This window comes from Monocercomonoides exilis, assembly GCF_001643675.1.
Source record: "Monocercomonoides exilis strain PA203 chromosome Unknown scaffold10-1930038, whole genome shotgun sequence".
In the NCBI taxonomy this organism is placed as follows: Eukaryota; Preaxostyla; order Oxymonadida; family Polymastigidae; genus Monocercomonoides; species Monocercomonoides exilis.
Window position 1 is genome coordinate 1171166 of NW_027150555.1, and position 19905 is coordinate 1191070.

The following is a 19905-nucleotide window of genomic DNA, read 5'->3' on the forward strand; positions in this document are numbered from 1 at the left end:
TTAATGATCCAATTCCCATTCTGAATTTCTTATTTCTAATTTCCTTGCTGTTCTCTTTTTTTAAATGAGTATGAATGAATTCTTAGAATTTTTTATCATTAACTTATTTTTGTACACAAGAAAATTGCGTAGATGAAGGAATTCTTCACGCTCTTGGACCGAAAATTCATTTCAATGGAATAACTCCTGATCACAAAGTACTCATATTTTTTTGGCATTTAGCTTTAAACGTTGATTTTTACGATTATTTAGATTCAGGCAAAATGGAAACGTCGTCCGAAATACGTGATGGTATATCGAAAGCCAAATGCTCCTTCAATTGACAAGCCTACATTTGAAATTGTTGAATATTTATTGTCCAAACGTTTGACTGTGTTTATGGAAGTTCCAGAATACACACACTTCCTTGAACATTGCAATACAACTCAAATTCCATATTGCGGCCCTCAGATTTCCTCTTCAACTGCTCCTGAGTCGGAGAAAATCCATGTTTGCAATCAGAATGTCTGCAAAAATTCAAAGAAATTGGGACATCTGGAGTGGATAATAGCAAGAGATCCGTTAAATGACTTAAGAATTAATTTTCAAGGGATTCTCTCAGAAGATGAAGCAAAAGCAAAAACATATTTTTCGACTTCTCCATCTCCTCAGCCAATTCCTCAACCTTTAACTCCTAAACCATCTCTTTCGCGGTCCTCGTCTCAGTTGTCATCAAGGAGAGGGCATTCTTATTCAAGGTCTCTTCTCACATCACCTACAAAGGAACTTGAACAGCATGAAGCTGCAATTGATCTTTCTCCGTACATCATTAATTGTAGCATTCCATCATTTCAATTAAGCGAAATTGATTGCCTTGTTGTTGTTGGAGGTGACGGGACGCTTATCCGCGCTGCGGGGCTCTTTTCTGAGCGCTGTCCTCCAATAATACCATTTTCTGGAGGAACAATGGGATTCTTAACACCATTTCCTTTAAACAACCCTCAAAGTGTGCTTGAAGAGATCTTTGGCGAAGACGATGAGGAGGAAGAAGAAGAAGAACGGAGCACAGCCGAGGAGAAAAATGAAGAGTCGAAGCAGCTGCTGAGCAAAGACAGCGAAGACTCGCTGCTGAAGCCGCGGAAGAAGCGGCGGCGGTGCAGAATGACGAGGCAGTTCAGTCTGATGGAGCGGTCGCGACTGTGGGTGCGGATCATCGACATGAACGACACGGCGTCGGAGGAAGAAGAGGTGAAGAAGGAGAGAGAGCGGAGGCGCATGGAGGAGATGCTGCGGGACAGCGGCGGGCAGCTCGAGGCAGGAGGGATAACTGTTGTGAAGGCGCAGGATATGTCCTCGTTTGCAGAGAAGGACATCGTCCTGCCAGCAAATATGCGCGTCCCTGCGGCTGTGCCTGAGCGCCTCTCTTCATCCGCCACTTCATCGCTCACTCCTTTGTCTCCTTCTGCATTCTCTTCTTCTTCTTCTTCCGCTTTTTCCTCTTCCTCCTCTTCTTCTTCTTCTTCTTCCTCCTCCTCAGGAAGCGTTTCTGCTCTCAGTCCAACCACCAATTCTCCTTCGCTTCTTTGTGCGCCACAAGCAACAATCCCCGCGTTTTCTCTTCTTTCTCCGCTGAACTCGCCCGCATCTGCCTCTCTCTCCACCTCCCCCAACGCTGTCGTCTCCTCCTCTCTTTCGTCGTCTGCCGGCTCATTCTCCTCTTCTGCCTCGTTCGGCTCCACCGTCTCCTTCGCCTCTGCCGCCTCGCTCCAGAGGAAGCCCCGCAACTCGCCCGCACTCGTGCTGGAGTGCCACGTGATGAACGAAGTCGCCACGAACGGCGTCGTCTCGCGGCTGGAGACACTGCAGCTCTGCGTCGACGGCTGGTACACCACTTTGGTGATGGCCTCGGGGCTGATCTTAGCATCGGCCACCGGATCGTCTGCGTTCTCCGCTTCTGCTGGAGGCGCTATTGTGCATCCTTCTGTGTGTTTATCTTGTGCTTTTTTTTATTATTTCTCCTTCCTTTTTCAATTTTTTTTTCTTCTTTAACAGGTCCCAGCCATCCTCATCACCCCCGTCTGCCCTCACTCTCTCTCCTTCCGCCCGCTGATTGTCCCAGACTCCTCCACCGTCGCCATCCGCATCCCGCCTGAAGTGAAGCACACTCCGATTGTGACCTTTGACGGGAGAGGGATGGTGATGCTGCGGAGAAACCAGCTGATGGTCGTCACCCGCTCTGCCTCGCCCGTGCTCGCCATCTGCCGCAAATCTCCGCTCGCTGACTGGATCGCCAGCCTGGACACGTGCCTCTTCTTCAACAAGCGCACACAGATGCAGCAGCCCCCTGCACCACCTCCGCCACTCGATTTGAACCAGTTCACATGCAAAACACGGAGAAATACGGAGAAATTTGACAGTGACGACGATGAAGAAGATGAAGACGAGGATGAAGAGGATGAAGAACTGGAATATTCAGACGCAGCTGTAGAAGGGGATGATTTCTACGTCAGCTCAGACTCCAACGATGAAGCTTCACGTGCGAAACGGCTGACGCTCCTCGAACCTCAGCACCAGCAGCAGATGCTGAACGCTTCTCCCACTCATTTCCCTGCTTCTTCCTCAACCACTATCACCACAACCTTACCTCCATCCTCTGATTCTCTCACAGATGAAATTCATTCTCAACTAAAGAGAATTCCTTCCTTTCAAATCACAGGAACTCTTCCAAATCAGTCTGATTTTCTTCCAAGACCTCTCATCGTTCCTTCAACTTTTCATCATTCAAAAAGTTCTTAAAGAACTTGATATGTAATTTTGTACTTTTCAATTATTTTTTGTTTTAGATTGATTCAGGTGTTGCCTGCTCTCTTTTACAAAAATTTTCGTTTTTTCTTGGTATATGTTTTATGGTCATCTTGTTAAAAAGGAATACAACTTTTTTGAAAAAAGTTCAATCATTGTTTTCATTTTGGATACAAACATTTTCAAAAAATCAAAATATGAAATGAATTCTCAAGACGAAAAATCTTTATTTTCAAAAAAGAGTAATATTCACATGTTTCTTTTTTGTTGTTCTCTCTATCTCTCTCTTTCATCCTTAATAGAAAATAATAAAAATTAAAAACAGTTAATGAAAACAAATACAAATTGAGAAAAAAATGAAAATTTTTTCAAGTATTTGAAAATTCACATTCAAAAAAATCATTTGCATTTTCTGAAATTAAATGTTAATCAGCCCCTTAGATGTGTAAGGAATGATCCACATGGGTTGCATTCGGAACAGGTCTGTGAATAGGTTTTCATCATTAACATTTAGTGTGTAAATGAAGAAGAAAAATCAAATAACATCAAATTTTCATATATCTTCTTTCACGCATTTCATAAATTCCTCTCGTTTTATAATACCTTTAAAATAACTGTGAACCATCTTTTCATTTCTTTTTCCATTACGAAATGATTTATCAAAAGCAATAAATGCTCTTAAACACGAAATAAAAAATTTTTGATTATCATATGAGGAATTAATTGATCTTTTGCTCACCCATTTATTGAAAAGTTATTTTTCTTGTTTTTAAAATCTATTATTCCAGTGATTATTCAAAAATAATTTTCAACAAAATTATTTGGAAATATCAAAGAGTTGAAAATATACGGACATGTTATTCATTTGAAGAAAATTGCGAAATTTCTCAATCAATATTCAAAAATGTTTCAGAATAATTTTTTTAAATTGTTGATTTACAAGAAGTTTTGGACTTAAACTTATCAATGTTCAATTTCAATGAGTCATTTTCTCGATGATAAGCTTGGGGAAGATTTTTGACAAGTGTTTGATGGATCATTTTCCTTGTTTTTTCTGTTTTTACAGAATCGTTTGAATTCTTTCAATTTTATCCTCGGAGAATGTCGGTTTCCTTGTAATATTAAAAAAATAAGCAATTTATAATTTCTTTCGCATTTGCTTATAATTTTTCTTCGTCATTTTTCCTCTCCCTCATTATGATTAACATATTTCCGAATTTCAGGTTAAAAATGTGTAGCAATTTAATTTCTGATTTTATCAAAGCTCTGTCCACCAGAAATATCGCATTCATAATTCATATTCCTTGTCTTTTCTTTTTTTGAAGCCACATAAACAGTATTCTTCAAACGATGAAAAATTCTTCAAGAAAAAGTATATTTGTTAGTGTTGAGACTTTGAAATATGAATTTCTGAGAAAATTGTCCTTTATTTCCCTTTTGTAATGCATGCAAAGCTCGATTTCCGAGTTGCGTGGATTGCAAAGTGTTTTATCGAAAAGTTAGGATGAAAAGCTGAAAGGGATTAAAAGCGCTTTGAATTCAATACTATCAACAGTGTTAAGTCTGGAACCAAAGAAATCTCTTCATTTGTTTTCCGTTTATCGAATTAAAGGAACGGAGGTGGTTATCCTTTTTCAACTAAGTTCATCGAACATGTCTGCTTTTTGATGATTCAACGAGAGATTTGACATAGGGTCATAATTTTATTAGTACCCCGTTTTTTATTAGATCCTAAATTTTTTTTCTCATATTGCTTTATATAGACGCTTATACGCAATGAGAATAATTTTAAAACAAATAATATATTATTATAAGGTTGTATACCAATTATTTTTGAAAATCATTTCTTTTAAAAAAAGATCTGAATTTTTTAAGTTTTATTTTTTGATCAATGTTTTGCTCGTGTTTCCACGAGTTTTTGAAACTGAGCATTTTCCTTGTTAGGATTATTTTTAAACTTTTCTTTTTAACATTTTTGGTTATTTAATAACATGAAAAACTCTTTTTTTTCAATAGTTTTCACACCTCACCTTTTTTTCGTAAAACTGAAATTTAGAACGAACATGTTGTTATTTTTTGAATTAGTCATGTGTGAATAATTTGTAAATTAGTGTTACAAAGAATAAAGGTGATGAAAAATTTAATCAATAAGTATTTATATCAGAAAATGAAAAAGTTGATTTTTTGTTTAACCAGTTTATTTTTTTTTTAAAATGAAATTTTTAAAGTAATCTTAAATATTTGATATAACATTAAATAATGTATCATAGAAAAACAGACAATCATGTTAATAACAATTTCCTTTGTTGAAATTTCAGTTTTACGAAAAAAAGGTGAGGTGTGAAAACTATTGAAAAAAAAGAGTTTTTCATGTTATTAAATAACCAAAAATGTTAAAAAGAAAAGTTTAAAAATAATCCTAACAAGGAAAATGCTCAGTTTCAAAAACTCGTGGAAACACGAGCAAAACATTGATCAAAAAATAAAACTTAAAAAATTCAGATCTTTTTTTAAAAGAAATGATTTTCAAAAATAATTGGTATACAACCTTATAATAATATATTATTTGTTTTAAAATTATTCTCATTGCGTATAAGCGTCTATATAAAGCAATATGAGAAAAAAAATTTAGGATCTAATAAAAAACGGGGTACTAATAAAATTATGACCCAATATCTGCTTGTTCTGTGAACCCCAGATTACTTTATTTGTTTGAATTGAAATAGGGTGATTTATAAACCCGAATATTTTCATCAACCCGGTTATTTTTTTTTTTTTTTTTTTGTTCGTTGAAACAGAATAAATACAACATAAAAATATAAAAAGCAAACATTTATTTATTTATTTAACAATTTTGTGACAGTACTAGAATTTTTTTGTTTCAATTTTTGTTTTTGATGAAGATCTGAGGAATTTTTAATTTATTTTTGATCATTTGTTTTATCCAATTTTAACCAACTCTCTTTCTTTGTTTATTTTTAATTACAATGTCATAAAACGTGCATATTGACCTTTAATAATTCCAAATGTTCTATGTTTTTATCTTTTTTTTCGAATGTTTTTGACATTTCATCTTTTTTGACAAAAAATTTGAAAATATGAAAATTAAGAGCTTAAAAACATTTTCTTCATATTTTAAATGATATACATGAATAGAAAAAGGTTTGCATAAAGCATTCACCGAGTTAAAATTTTGTGAAATGTTGTTGTTTTCATTACACACATTAAATATTGAAAATGATAAAAATGTTCATTTTGCGTTCAATTTAATTTAAAATGACTAATTATTTAGATTACCAATGCATTATAATCTTTTTTACACGACGCAGTAATGAATAATCCTTTAAAATAAAAATATAAGCTCTGTAATTTTCATTTTTACATATTTTTTGAAAAAAATGATGAAATGTGAAAAACATTCGAAAAAAAAGATAAAAACATAGAACATTTGGAATTATTAAAGGTCAATATGCACGTTTTATGACATTGTAATTAAAAATAAACAAAGAAAGAGAGTTGGTTAAAATTGGATAAAACAAATGATCAAAAATAAATTAAAAATTCCTCAGATCTTCATCAAAAACAAAAATTGAAACAAAAAAATTCTAGTACTGTCACAAAATTGTTAAATAAATAAATAAATGTTTGCTTTTTATATTTTTATGTTGTATTTATTCTGTTTCAACGAACAAAAAAAAAAAAAAAAAATAACCGGGTTGATGAAAATATTCGGGTTTATAAATCATCCTAATGCAATTGTTGATAAATGAAGAACAGTCCTGTTATGTATGTGAAGTGCAATTTTGGATTATGCACAAGATATGACTGGGAACAAAATTATCATATGTTGCATCCATGTTGATAACATATCGTACCATATGTTTTTATCTTCAGACTGTTTACGAAAAGAAGGGAATAAATATTTTCAATTTTTTTGTGAAAGAATCACTTTATCAACTTTTGATTGAAAAAAAAATCCATAAGAGTTCTTTTAACGAGAAGTTGCAAATGTTAAAATTTCAGGTTAAAAGAAACTTTCCACTTTTTGATTGATTTTTGAAACTGACAAGTCAAACTTCTCCACGTTAAACGGATTTGTAAAAAAAATTTCAATAACAAATCCAAAATTCACAAAATATGAAAAAGAAAATAGATAACTAATTAAAATGATAATAAAATCTGCTTCAAAAACTAGTCAACAAAAACACTTCCATAAATAAAAACAATTACATCAAAAGAATAGCAACTGCAATTCAAATCACAAAATTGAAGCACTGATAAAACAAAACAAAACAAAACAAAACAAAACAAAACAAAACAAAATAAAATAAAAATAAAAATAAAAATGGGTGACTTTTTTTTGCAATCATATTTTTTCACACAAAAATTTCGGTGCAAAATATCTCTTGAATATCAATAATAAGAATTCTAAAAGTGAAAACACTTTTTGAGTACATTTTTATCTTTGATTCGGAAATGCCATTTGTTCTAAAAAAACAATTATCATGCTTTTTCTCTTTAGAATTTAATTTTTTTTTCAAAAAAAGAACAATTTTTGAAAAATCAACACCCCGAAAATTTTTATGATTTCAAAAATAATCACCCAAATAAAATAAATATTAAAATAAAAATTAAATCAAAAATAAAATCAAAAATAAAATCAAAAATCAAAAATCAAAACAAAGAGCCAAACACAAAAGGGCATATGCTCATTTTCCCTTACAAGCCAAAAATAATTCAAACGTCTTTGTTTTTATTTATTAATTGCAGTAATGCATAAATAACATGTTAATAATAGCAGGTTTTAGTTATTTCAATTTTAAAAGTGAATGAAAAAATAAAAAATTATTGTTTAAAATGGTCATAAATGTTAAGATTCAGAATATTCACTAGCATCTGCTCTATCTCCTGGGTTATCGTATTCTTTTTCATGAATTTCAACTGCTTCCTGCTCAATTTGGGGAACATCTGCTTCATCGTCTCCTTCTCCATCATCATAGTCATGGGGAAATGCAGCTTCAGTAGGTTTGTAATTTGTAACATTCCTCACAAATCTTGGGAATATCATTTCTTTTTGTCGTTGAAGCAAAAATGAAGCAAAAAAATCATCAATGAACTTTTCTTTGATTCCACATGGAGGCAATGATCTTCTGAAATGAGACCAACAACCTTCTATTAAATTTGTACATACTCCTGTTTCTGTATTTTTGAATTCGTATTTGTGGCAAACTATCTGATGTTTGTAACTTAAGTAATTCAAGCACTTATATGCACACCACTCATCACTGAAAATAGATGTTCATTTCTGAATGATGGCTTCAATGATGGGAATCAGAGTCTCCTTTTTTCTGTTTGGAACTCTGATAATTAAACATTTTCCAATTTCATCATTTTCTTTTCTTTCCACTGCACCAAAAAGCCATATTTGTTTCTTCTTTTTCCCTTTGTGGAACTTTCTTTTTCTTTGTGTTGCCTCATCTATTTCCACAATGTATCCTTCTCCTCCAAGAACAAACCTCACACTCGACATTCGAATTCCAATTGATTCTCGAGCAACAGAATACCAATAACCGACTGTATTTCAACCAACTCCAGTCAAATATGAGCACTGATCAATTCGAAAATTTTGCTCGAAATGCAAAAGAATAAGAAAAATTGAGTTGATTTTGATATGACTTCGATAAAAAGATGTCTCCTTCAAATATGAATTGAATTTGTTGCATGCTGAACATCTCCATGATCGATTTGTTTCATCAACTGTTGTTAGTTTCATATATCTTCTACAAGATGGGCATTTTTTCGTTTCATCAAAGTTGATTATATGAATGAACCACTCCCAACTCTTTTCTAAATCTTGAAATAGCTTGTTATAATCAGTAACATCTGATTTTTTATCAGGAACAAGAGACATGTGTGTAAAAATAATTAATAAACATTTGATTATTTTTGTTATAAATACTCATATTAACAAATTTTCCATATTTTGTGCACAAACAAAAAATATCAATTATGGGATTTTTGATCTTTTCAAAAAATTTTTCATTTTTGATGAACGATTTTCCGCTATTAATTTGAATTGATAATTGCTTGAAATAATATTTTTTATTGTTTTGAAAAAAAATATTTATAAAATTTCATGTTAGGTTAAGTGTGCACTTGCCACAAACACTTGTTTATTTAAAAAATCGTGTTTTAAGCAAAAACAGTGAAATGAGAAAAAAAGGTCAAAAATTAAATTGAAAATGTTAAAAATAAGTTAAAATAATAATATAGGAATGTGGAATGCTGATGCTGTGGATTTAAACGCTCGGTACAAAATATTTGCCGGAAAACCATCAAGTCTTTGATCTGGGTCCTAAAATTATAAAAAATATTAATAATATTTTGAATATAAAAATATCAAAATTTTCTTCAACAGAATTCTGAAAAACAAAAATATCAAGAAGTCTATTTATTTTGTTTTTGATTTAAGCCTTTTTACAAATCAAAAAAGCAAAAATAAGTTACAAAAAAGAAGGGTTGAGATAAAATTTTGAGGTCAAGATAAAATTTGCACCCTATATCAAAAAATTGATAAAATTCGCATGACCTTGTTGGGCAATTATTTTAAAAATTCATATACAAGCATAAAAACATATTTAAAAAATACTCTAATAAAAATAAGTTTAACACGAACATGGAAAAATAATACATAATTTGCATATCCAAAAATCTCAAAACATGAATAAGAAAAATTATAACTCTTCTTAATGAAAATAACAGCTGCTTCAAGAACTGTGCAACAAAAGCACAGTCAAAAATTTCAATAAACTCATAAACAGCAAAAGCAACTGCAACTGAAATACTAGTTACAAAATTGAAACACTGAAAAAATTTATTCTAAGATGATAAAATAAAATAAAATAAAAAAATAAAAATAAAAATAAAATCGAAAATAAAATCGAAAATAAAATCGAAAATAAAATCAAAAATCAAAACAAAGAACCAAACACAAAAGTTTGTGTGTAATTGGTCTGTCATTCACTTTTCCACATGCTGCTCAGACCAGCCACGAAAACGAACACTTCCGCAGAATCTTTTCCCAAAGTTCATGAATATCAGGATTGGTGGGCGGTTCATCAAAAATACTTTGATTCTCGTTCTCTTTCGCGTTTTCTTCTTCTTCCTTCTTCTTCTTTGCTTCCTCCTCCGCTCTTTTCTTTTCGGCTTCCTCTGCCTCAACTTCTTCTGCCTCTTTTCGATCCTCCTCATCGTAATACTTGTTGATCTCATCAATCGCTGCACTCAGTTCTTCAACATTCAGCTCCCTTTGCGTCACATCTATCAGCCTCTGATCTTTCTCTTTTTCTCGCATCTCCTTCGCTTTCGCCTTTGCTTCCTCTTTCTCCTTCTTCTCCAGCTCTACTCGTTCCGCCTCCTCTTTTTCTTTCTTTTTCTTTCTTCGCTCATCTGCCCGTATTTCCTGCATTTCTCTGCTCCTCTTGCTCGGAGCTAATGCCTGCCACACAAACAGTCCTTTCTTCAAATCCACCCTTCGCTTAATCCACTTCACATCCCCTTTCACTAGATACAGCCCCACACAAAACATTACATATTCAACAAACAGCCACACCAGCATCGGGACCAGTGAAAGCATCATGTTTCTTTCCATTTTGTGCGCCCGCTCAATCAGCTCGTCTGTCACAACCACCGCTGACATGAACCGCTCTGCTCCTTCCCATGCCTCTCCACTCGAAGTGGGCGGGTCAAACTTCCCAATCCCGTCCAAGCACAGCGATGGAATAAGCACAATGACAATCCCAATAGCTGATCCAAACACAATCCCACAGCACCGCATGCTCTTGCTGCATATCGTCTCGAAATCATAAACTTTTGATAGCTTCATGTTGAAAGCAAGAATATGGATCGGGATGATTGTCAGGAACAGCGGAATGAATGTTATTGTCCACGAACTGGTAATGTTGTCTGTTTGGTGGCCAACACACCCAATCATTCCGATCACACACATTCGCGTTCACACAAAAAGAACAGAATAAATAAAATGAATAAAATAAATGAATAGAATGAATAGAATGAACGAAATAATGATTTTTGTGCATCACAGATTCAATAAATAAATAAATAAATAAATAAAAATGCAATGTCTTGTTTCTCAATCAATTCGCATGCACGCACTCACCCACTCTCCTTTGAAACTTTGCATACAACACATCTTCAAAGAAAATAACACCCATGTGGAAATAAGCCCGGACATAGTAAGAAAAAATGTGATAAAAGTGAGACTCATCCTCTCTGGAAGTCTCAGCCAGGAATTGTATTCAACAAGCCCCGCGAGCATTCCTCCAAAGAAGGCAAAAAAATTTAATAAAAGAGATAATAAAATGGTTTCTGCGCTTGTCATCAATCGCCCATCTTCTGTGAATTTTTGTGTGACAGCTTCTGTGGCTGTTGCTTTTCTGAAAAGAACATCATAACCAGCACCACTTACCTTGATGCTCCTTTGAGGATACGGTTTCGTCACTGGACCATCAACCAAGCGATTGCGAATGTTAAACGTGTGCGCATCTCCATTCACAAAATTGTCAAGATTCTTGCACAAAAAGACAAATATCACAATTAGGCAAACTAACGGCGCAGTGTTCATTCCAAATGATATACAAAATTTCTTTCGCTTTACCAAATACAGAGTAAAGAAAAAGAAAAACAATGTCAGCGTCACCAATGCAACAGTGAACTGGCCCTTTGACCGAGAGAGGCTGAAAGAAAAAACCGATCTGGTGACTTTGTTCGTCAAAAGATTCGACACATGCTCATCATCAGCCAGCCTGTCGAAAACTGGCCCACGGATAAAATTCGTTGCGTAGAAGATGGCAAAGAAAAAGAAGAAAAGAAACAGCATCAGCGATATCCATGTCAATGTGAACAAAATAAAACTCATCCACGGATGTTCGATTGTGCTTTTCAGATCGTGCACATCCCTCCATAAACTTTTTCTTTTCCCAAACAGCACTTCTGGAAAAGTCCCATACAACCGAATAGTGTCCTTCCATCCTTTCGAGCTCAGACCAAACCGAGTCTTGTCCGCAACATCCTGAACACAGAGCAAAGCAAAATACAAATCAACAAATCAACAAAAACGAGAAGAAGCCCATCAAAAAGAGAGCCGCCCGCTGTGGCTGCTCTGGCACAGCACAAAATACACACATCTGCATTGTTTGGATCGTACGTGTCCAGATTCTGGAACTCATCCTGGCTCATGTAGATGTTGTCTCTCAGCCGCGGCAGCTCCTCAACCACAATCTCATGCCAGTACCTTCATCCAGCCAAATCCCGTCAAATTGCACATGAAAAAATTAAAATGCATGTCATACTCGTCCGTATCCAGTATCTTTCGGAAAAACTTTGACGTCCCCATCAGCCTCATTTTCGTTTTTGTGTCACATTTTTTCAAAATCCTGCCAAATTTTCAAAAATACATCAAAACCCAACTAAAAATTTCACACTGCTTCCATATTTCGATCGGCATATCTGCACCACCAGCATTCAACGCAAACCTTCCATTAACCGCAAAAAAGCAAAAATCAAAAAATGCACACTTTTCACATCCACAAGATCGCAATACTCATCTGACGAGCTGCTGGACATCATGTCTCCATCAATTTCAACCATGGCAACCGATCTTTTGAACATCATCTCATTTGTTGAATTGTTAATATAAACTGATGAATTCATCGATCTGGTGAATTATATGTTTTGTCAATTCACACACCTTTGCTCAACATTCGATATTCATTCATTACGTTCATTAGCATTGCTGGACAATCTGGTTATTTTCTGGGATGTCTTTATTTGCAACAAAATCTAATTTTAATATGAATATTCACAAAATTCAAAAAAAATAAAAAATAAAAAAATAAAATATTTGAAAATAATTAAAAATTGAACAGAAATCCAACAGTATTTATTTCAACACAGCCATCAAATCACAACGCATTTTCGATTGAAAGGGTGAGGATGGATAGAAGCTGGAACGAAGACTGTTCGTAGGTGCGAAGCACAGACATCCAAGATAAGAATACTGCTGATTGAGTTTTGAATTTCGTGCAGGAGGGTCAGAGTGCAGAAGACAACATGCAGTGTGTCCGAAATGGTTTGAATTTTTTGGTGCATAAGGTGTTTCATTTTCGTTTTTCGTTCAACTTCTATCGCATGCGACACGAAATAAGCTTATGTGAGTGAAATGGGTACTGTCTGAAGCGAAAAAAAAAATGATTTGCTTCTTGTTGCAGAATGTGCGCTTTGATGCATGTTAGTAACTGATAAGAATCATTGTTTTTTATTTATCCTTTTTCGAAACAATTCTGGTTTTTTGGCAGATAAAGGAGATGAAAAAGAATTCGAGAGTGAAACAGACTGGAACGAGAACTCGGAGAACGATCCGGCTGAGGAAGAAAGTGGGCTGTTTATTGGCATGGCTGATGAAGATATTGACTCAGAATAAAACCAGCAAGTGAAAATGGTTCAACAAGAAAAAGACTTCGAGGAGAAATGCTCTGGAGAACTGTCAGATGTCAGCAGCGAGGATGGTGCCGAAATGTGCAATTGAGACATCAAAGGTCTTATCGCTGAAACTGAGGAAGAAAATGGTTTGGAGAGAGGAAAAGAGAGCGAAGAAACAAAAATGCAACAGCTGCAGGCAAGAAAATGGAGAGGAAGAAAATGTCTGGGAGTCAGCTGTCTCATCTCCTTCATGTGACTGGTTGCATCTTCAAAGGATGACTTCTACGGAAGAGTCGAGCAGAAATGGTTCTGTTGTGGATGAGAACTGAGAAACAATGCGAAGAAAAACGATACTGATATGTGCGGTAAGGATGCTGAAGCGACTTTTTGTTCCATGAAAAAGAAAAAAGGAAAAAAGAACATCTGCTTCGTTTTTGATTTCTCTCTGAGAGCAGTTGAAGGTTAATTAACAACAAAAGGATGAGGAGGAGGAATAGGAGAAGCAACTTGAAGAACACAATCAGTGGAAATGGCTGAGTGAAGCGGAATGGATGCGAGGCAGAGTATGAGAAGGCAAAGGGCGAAGTTTGAGGGAAATGATTAAACAATCCTTCGGATATTGAAAGATGAGATTTAGGATGCAGAGGGGATGGAAAAGGACGAGAGCTGGGGAAGAGCACAGAGGAGTCGAAGGAGAGGAGCAGGGAAAGAGCGGGAAAGAGCGAATATCAGGAATAGGGAGCTGAAGTATGTGAGAAAAGAGGCTGAGTGGAATTGACGTGAGATTTTATGAATGGAGGAATGAGCCAGAGAGGAGAAGGGAGTAAGGAGCGGGCATCTGGGAGGAGATTATTTGGGGTAGAGAAGAGGGGGAAGGAGAGGATGGCTGGTTGGGGGATGGCGAGGGAGAAGTTTGTGAGGGCGAGTGAGGAATGGGCAGAGAGGAAAAGTGGAGATTTTGTTGCTGGTTTCACTTGGCAAGTGGAGGAGCAGATGGTTGCAGCTGAGTGGTGTTGGGCAGTGATGAGTGGACAACCAGTGAGAGGGATGATATTGAGATGAGTCACACACAAGGAGGTGTTGATGATATTCAGATTTGTTCGAATACAACAAGCATGAACGCTCGATGAGAATATGACTTTTGCTGCACCTATGTCATTTTTATTGTAGTATTTGTTGCTGCTGTTTTCAATGCTGATCGTGCTTTTTGGCATCTCCCAATTCATTTCTTGCTGATATTGTTTTTCGGCAATTCCTCTGCCATTGCTGCAATTAACAACAATAATTATAAGAGCAACAATATTTATTGCAGCTTTTACGTTGGTGGAGATATTCGCCATGAATGTGGACGCTGAAATAAAATGAATTTGAAAAAGAAAAAGAAAAAGAAAATTCATTTTTGTTTATATAAGAAATCTGACAAAAACATCACAAAAGGATAATGTCATTCATTACGCATTCACACCATATTACAGATTTTCGAACGATCGAATCTTGTGCAACTAAATTTAACTTGCATCGTTTTTTTCTCTCAACCAAATGAAAATTCTTTTCATTTTCTATTTTTTCACAAAAAGAATTTGAAGTTTTTTTATTCAACTTCAATAATTCTCATTTTTATTTTCATTTTTTGACTTCAGAGTCGGAGTAATTTTGGAATCTCAATTCTTTTATTCAATGAGAAATCAATTCGATTATTTTTTTTTTGATCATTTCACTGAATAGCGTTTTTACTAATAATTTGTTTACAAATTAAAAAGAAAAATAAAAACCATTTTGACCCATCGACATGGTAAAATAAAAAAAGATCAAGAGAATGTGAAATGTCAGATATTAAAATTCAAAAATTAAAAATTAAAAAATTCATGTGCTTTGTTGTGATTGCCTGTAAGAAGCACCCTGCGCTGCTGCAGTTTGCTGGTAATATTGTTGTTGCTGCTGTTGCTGTTGCTGTTGCAGCTGATACTGCATCATCTGCTCTTGCGACATAGTTTGCTGGTACTCGGGCTGGCTCGAATAAAGCGTCCTCGACCCCATCTGCGCAGCCATCTGCAGGGCAGCTGCCACAGTGGCCGAAGGCGATGCGGAGGGGCGGTACATCGACACAGACGTCATCGGATAGTACGTCCCCTGGTACATCACCCCCGTCATCCCTTGCTGCTGCTCCATTCCCGCTGTCCCCATCCCAGGCATCGGCGCAGGCGCAGGAGGGGAGGCAAGCGAAGATGAAGCCACAGGAGCAGCTGATCCGGCAGGAGGCGCAACACCATTTGAACCAACGCTTCCTCCAGGCGCTGTGATGGTGCTTCCGATGCTCGCAGCAGGCTGGCCCGAGGCTGAGGCAACAGGAAGCCTGGAAGAAAGAGGCGGGAAGTAGTTGTGGTACATCTGAGGCATCGACGACAGCGCCGCCGGCTCCTCTTTCTTCCGCTGGTGCATCCCTTCGCTCCACCGCCCCACTTTGCCTCCGCGCCGTGAGCCTCTCACACCACGCACTTCGAGTTCTGAAGCAGAGTAGCCATCGTCTGAGAAGTCTTCGTCGTCGTCGTCGTCTTCGTCCCCTGCTTTGAACTCGGAGTCGCTCTCATCGCCGTAGCTGTCGTACATCTTGCTCTTTCTCCTCCTCCTCTTCTCCTTCACCTCGCCCGCCAGCATCGTCATCGTGTCCTTGCGCCTCGGGTGTCTGCCTCCGCTTTCATCGTCCTCGTCCTCGTCGTAGTCGTCCTGCTCGTCCAGCCCAGACTCCCCCGCCAGCGTCGACGCCAGCTCCTCCTCTAGCGCCTCCCCACGCAAATACTCATCTCTGCTGGCACTGCCGCCGCGAGAACCAGAAATAGAAGAGGAGCTCAGTGAAGAAGAAGAAGAAGAAGAGGCTGAGGAAGAAGAGGAAAGCGCAGATGCGATTTTCGGCGCAAGTGCTGCTTTGGGACGGAGCACAGCTGCCAACGTGTCGAAGCAGTTCTCAAAGTCTTTGTATGGAAGTGGTGTGGATTTTTTGCCGGCTGAAGATAGTAAACGAAGAATAAGAAAAATAATATTTTTATTTTTTTAAAAAAAAGATTATAATTATGTTTTCGCACATGAAAAGAAAGATATGAAGAAACGAAGAAACGAAGAAATAAAGGAAGAAAGAAAGCATTTCAAAGTTACTCATGTAAAAGACAATCCAAACCTTTAACACAAGTCTCCTTCAGCCCAATGATGTCCTCTATTGTCTGTGCGCCTGCATGCTTCTCTTTGTTGGACACGTGGCATATGCGGGGCGTAAGCTGCTCGTAATAGAGGCATTTTTCATCAGCCGTCAGAGGCTCATAAGTTGGAGTGTGCACGTGGCAGTACTGGACTGTGAGTGTATCGCGACTCAAAGACGGGTTAGGGATGGTTTCGAAGCATAGAGCATCTATTGTTCAATATATCATTTCATAAGCGCAATGGGAAAATTAAGTAACAAATGCGATAAATGATAAAATAAATAAATAAATAAAATTGTTTATGATTAAAATTATCAATAATATTTAATTAAGAACACTTCAAAAATAAATAATTCAAACTTCTTGCAGCACAGTGGACATGAAAGTTGTTTTTGCAGCCATCAACACTGCATCTAACTGTTGCACCAGTTGGATTGTAGCAAATACAGCAAGATTCTTTAAATCGATACTTTTTTATATTTTCAATGTTTGCACAGCCTTCCTCAAACGTGATCTGAAATAAAGAAAAATAATGAAACAATTATAAAAAAATGACGTGTTGATTTTTTGTTTTCCATTGAAAAAAATAACTAAAAAATGGCACAAACTTCTGGAATATGAATTGCACATGATGCATGAATCCATCCTGCACCACCTGCCAACTCACTCATAGCTCCACCAAGATGTCCACACAGCTTACATCGCAATTTTTGATTGGGTTTTCCATCAGGTGTTCGTGATTTTATTCCTTTTCTATTATTTTTTAAAAAATGAATTTTGTTTAAAAAACTAAAAGAAAAGAAAAAGTTGAAAAATTCAAACGAGCAAGGTCGGCAGAGCCAAGTTTCCTGCCCAACTTCTTCATCTGTAATACCATAGCAATATTGATGGACGGCAGTTTGGCACCCATCACAATAGACGATAAGATCTTCTTGTGATGCTTCCATTTGACCGCATACCGAACAAGTTCTTTCTAATAACGTTTCAGCAATTCAAAAAAATAAAATAAAAGCAATTTATGAATCATAAATATGTTGAAAAATCGAACAAAATGGGTAAAAGAATTAAAATTGAAAAAAAAAATGGAAATTTTATTTTTCCATCAGAATAAAATTATATGATTTATTATTTTCTTGAATACAAAAATTAATAAAGCACGCTCTCCACGAAAAAAAATATTAACGCTTGTTACTTTCAAACCTTCTTCAGGTATCTCATCATCAAGAATGTCACATGGTTTGAATTTATAAGGGGGCTCTTCTTCTTCTGGATCAGTTTTAATGGGGTTTTGAAGTGTCGTTGTAGCTATTTAGTTATTTTATATTCAAATGTTATGGTAAATAATTCATGATTAAATTCCATATGTAAAACAAATGAAGGGAATCTAAACAATTCAAAAATGTTATTCCAAACTCATCGGTGGAAGACCTTTCCGTTTGGGTTTTGCTGACATGAAATTGCAAACAGTTTTTTAAAAAGATAAAAAATCTGAAGAAAAAAGATAGATCTTAACCGTTATTGAGATTCGTTTCAATGAAAGATTTTTCTTTGATCGTTGCCCCATAAATAAGCATTGAAAAAGAAAAAAACAAATAATATCGAAAATTAACAAATGCAGAAGTGATTTTTCGCACGTTCTGGAATATATTGAGTATTGCACATGCAACTACAGAGCTTTTCTTTTTGTATCCGAACAATATCAACAGCAGAGATCTTTGCTATCTTTTTCGAATTAAAGTCAGAATTTAGATCCTATGGTAAGAACATTCAATTATAATTGTTCATTCGTCTCCAATAGGTGAGGAAATGCGCTGCGAAGTTTTCGGTGGTGAACGAGGAGAGTGTGGAGTCGGAGACAAAGTTTGAATTGAAGATAACTCCATTGTTGAAGCACTTCTTAATCCTTGCTCGGTAATGACGAAGGGAATCGAAAGAGAAAACACGGAAACTGGACTTTTTAATACAGTAGCTATCCGTATTGGAAGTTGCGTCGATGGGTCAAGACACTTTTTTTATGAAAGTTACAACAATTTGCAGCAGTTTTAGAAGCACAAAGAAAATAAAAAGAAATAATGATTGAGAAATAATATGAAATATCACATAAAAGAAAGAAAAGAACTAACCATTTTAAGTGCAATTCTATGAGTGACTGATTGAGTCCACGAATCCCCCAGCGCAGGAACAAGGCGAGCTTCCCCTGATTGGCTCGTTCCAAAAGGAAGAGGAGACGGAGAAGGAGGAGACGGAGATGATGAAGATGAAGATGAACTTGCTGTGGAAGACGATGGAAATGGTTTCGTTGTGACTTGATTCGTGCACACAACAGCAACATTATTCTGCCTGGCAATATTTTGAAGAGAAGAGCCGATGTCATGTATAATTCTCATTCTTTGCTGTCCATCATTCGTAAATGCATGACGTAGACATGCGGAGATTGAATCGACTACGACAAGCCGAACATTTGGATGAGATTGTAAAAATTGAGTCATGGATTTTATTGTTGCAATCAAAGTCGTATGAGTGTGAGTTCGAAAAACGAAAATACGACTCAAAAGTACTTCAATCGAAGGACATCTTTGTATTCGTTGTAAAAATCAAAAACATTTTCATTTTTAAAAACAATTTAATAAAAAAAATAAATAAATACTCTGGTATCGATGAGACTAACGATTTTGCCATTGCTTCAACTCTGTCAGGCATAAATGAGCCTTCAGTGTCTGAGATTAATTATATATACGAATTTTACTCGGTATAATTTTTCATTAAAAACAAAAACATCAAACCAATATAGACAGCTTCAGGACTTTCTCCACAATGAAAGGCTGGAAGCTGAACTGCAAGGCAAAGCTGCATTGCAATTTGCGTCTTTCCTGTTCCCGGACTTCCACCTGAAAACAAAAAAGAAAAAATACTTTTAATTCTCACGGATGGAAGAATGAAAAAAATGATATACAAAATTCTGTGATTGTGCCAAAAGGAATTCCTTTTCCGAGAGCCGTATCCAATTCTTCACAAAGTGTTGGAATTGTTGGCATTGAAGCATGATGTTGAAGAAGTTCCCATGCTGATGTTGATTGAAATTTATGTGATAATTGAACTTCCTTAAATTGCTGGGATATTTCCGAACTATCTTGTTTGGATTCTTTCCCACTGAATGCCTTATATATTTTTAGAATGTCATGAGCTTTTTCAATGGTGCATTCGAGTTCTATTGTAAATATTTGAAACTATTATTAAAAAATCGAACGAGAGATTGTAACCTTCCGCAAGATCAGATGGAGATATCCTTTCTAAATCTTCTGCAAAATTAAATCCAGAATTATGAAGAACACTCAATTGAGAAGGCGAAAAAGGAAATGTATCCAACGATACGCGAGACATTTATTTTTGTGGGTAGGATCTTTTGTTTTTTGAGATGAAGAAACAAAATTTT

The 19905-nt window shown here is 35.9% G+C and overlaps 5 protein-coding genes across 5 annotated transcripts; 2 read left to right on the forward strand and 3 right to left on the reverse strand.

Moving 5' to 3' along the window:
• Window positions 1-64: 64 nt before the first annotated feature.
• On the forward strand, window positions 65-2995 carry MONOS_5571 (putative NADK protein 2; the record flags this gene model as incomplete). The annotated part of the gene is made up of 4 exons (XM_067875732.1): window positions 65-68; window positions 121-197; window positions 253-1962; window positions 2032-2995. 4 exons carry the CDS (start codon window positions 65-67, stop codon window positions 2773-2775), a joined length of 2535 nt encoding a protein of 844 aa, XP_067732049.1. The 3' UTR covers window positions 2776-2995.
• A 5958-nt stretch (window positions 2996-8953) lies between these two features.
• Window positions 8954-12563, reverse strand: MONOS_13364 (uncharacterized protein; the record flags this gene model as incomplete). Its single annotated transcript, XM_067866057.1, has 7 exons — window positions 8954-10746; window positions 10987-11872; window positions 11986-12094; window positions 12153-12236; window positions 12285-12309; window positions 12378-12500; window positions 12551-12563. 7 exons carry the CDS (start codon window positions 12561-12563, stop codon window positions 9821-9823), a joined length of 2166 nt encoding a protein of 721 aa, XP_067732050.1. The 3' UTR covers window positions 8954-9820.
• Window positions 12564-14070: 1507 nt separating this feature from the next.
• Window positions 14071-14343, forward strand: MONOS_13363 (uncharacterized protein; the record flags this gene model as incomplete). The annotated part of the gene is made up of 1 exon (XM_067866056.1): window positions 14071-14343. One exon carries the CDS (start codon window positions 14071-14073, stop codon window positions 14341-14343), a length of 273 nt encoding a protein of 90 aa, XP_067732051.1.
• Window positions 14344-15033: 690 nt separating this feature from the next.
• On the reverse strand, window positions 15034-17925 carry MONOS_13362 (putative PHD finger protein; the record flags this gene model as incomplete). The annotated part of the gene is made up of 7 exons (XM_067866055.1): window positions 15034-16283; window positions 16454-16681; window positions 16833-16986; window positions 17081-17225; window positions 17295-17445; window positions 17673-17777; window positions 17886-17925. The coding sequence occupies 7 exons, from the start codon at window positions 17923-17925 to the stop codon at window positions 15145-15147; spliced, it is 1962 nt and encodes a 653-aa protein (XP_067732052.1). The 3' UTR covers window positions 15034-15144.
• A 65-nt stretch (window positions 17926-17990) lies between these two features.
• On the reverse strand, window positions 17991-19860 carry MONOS_13360 (DNA repair protein RAD51, RAD51C). The gene is made up of 6 exons (XM_067866054.1): window positions 19733-19860; window positions 19426-19680; window positions 19256-19360; window positions 19120-19189; window positions 18596-19046; window positions 17991-18478 (listed from the first exon to the last, which is right to left on the reverse strand). The coding sequence occupies exons 1-6, from the start codon at window positions 19851-19853 to the stop codon at window positions 18254-18256; spliced, it is 1227 nt and encodes a 408-aa protein (XP_067732053.1). The 5' UTR covers window positions 19854-19860; the 3' UTR covers window positions 17991-18253.
• Between the last annotated feature and the right edge of the window lie 45 nt (window positions 19861-19905).

Coding starts and splice junctions, on each gene's coding strand:
- MONOS_13360 (XM_067866054.1), bottom strand. CDS start 19,853: ATGTCTCGCGTATCGTTGGATACATTTCCTTTTTCGCCTTCTCAATTG. Junction 19,361..19,425: donor TGGCACAATCACAGAATTTT/GTATATCATTTT, acceptor TTTTGTTTTCAG/GTGGAAGTCCGGGAACAGGA. Junction 19,047..19,119: donor TTAGTCTCATCGATACCAGA/GTATTTATTTAT, acceptor ACGAATACAAAG/ATGTCCTTCGATTGAAGTAC.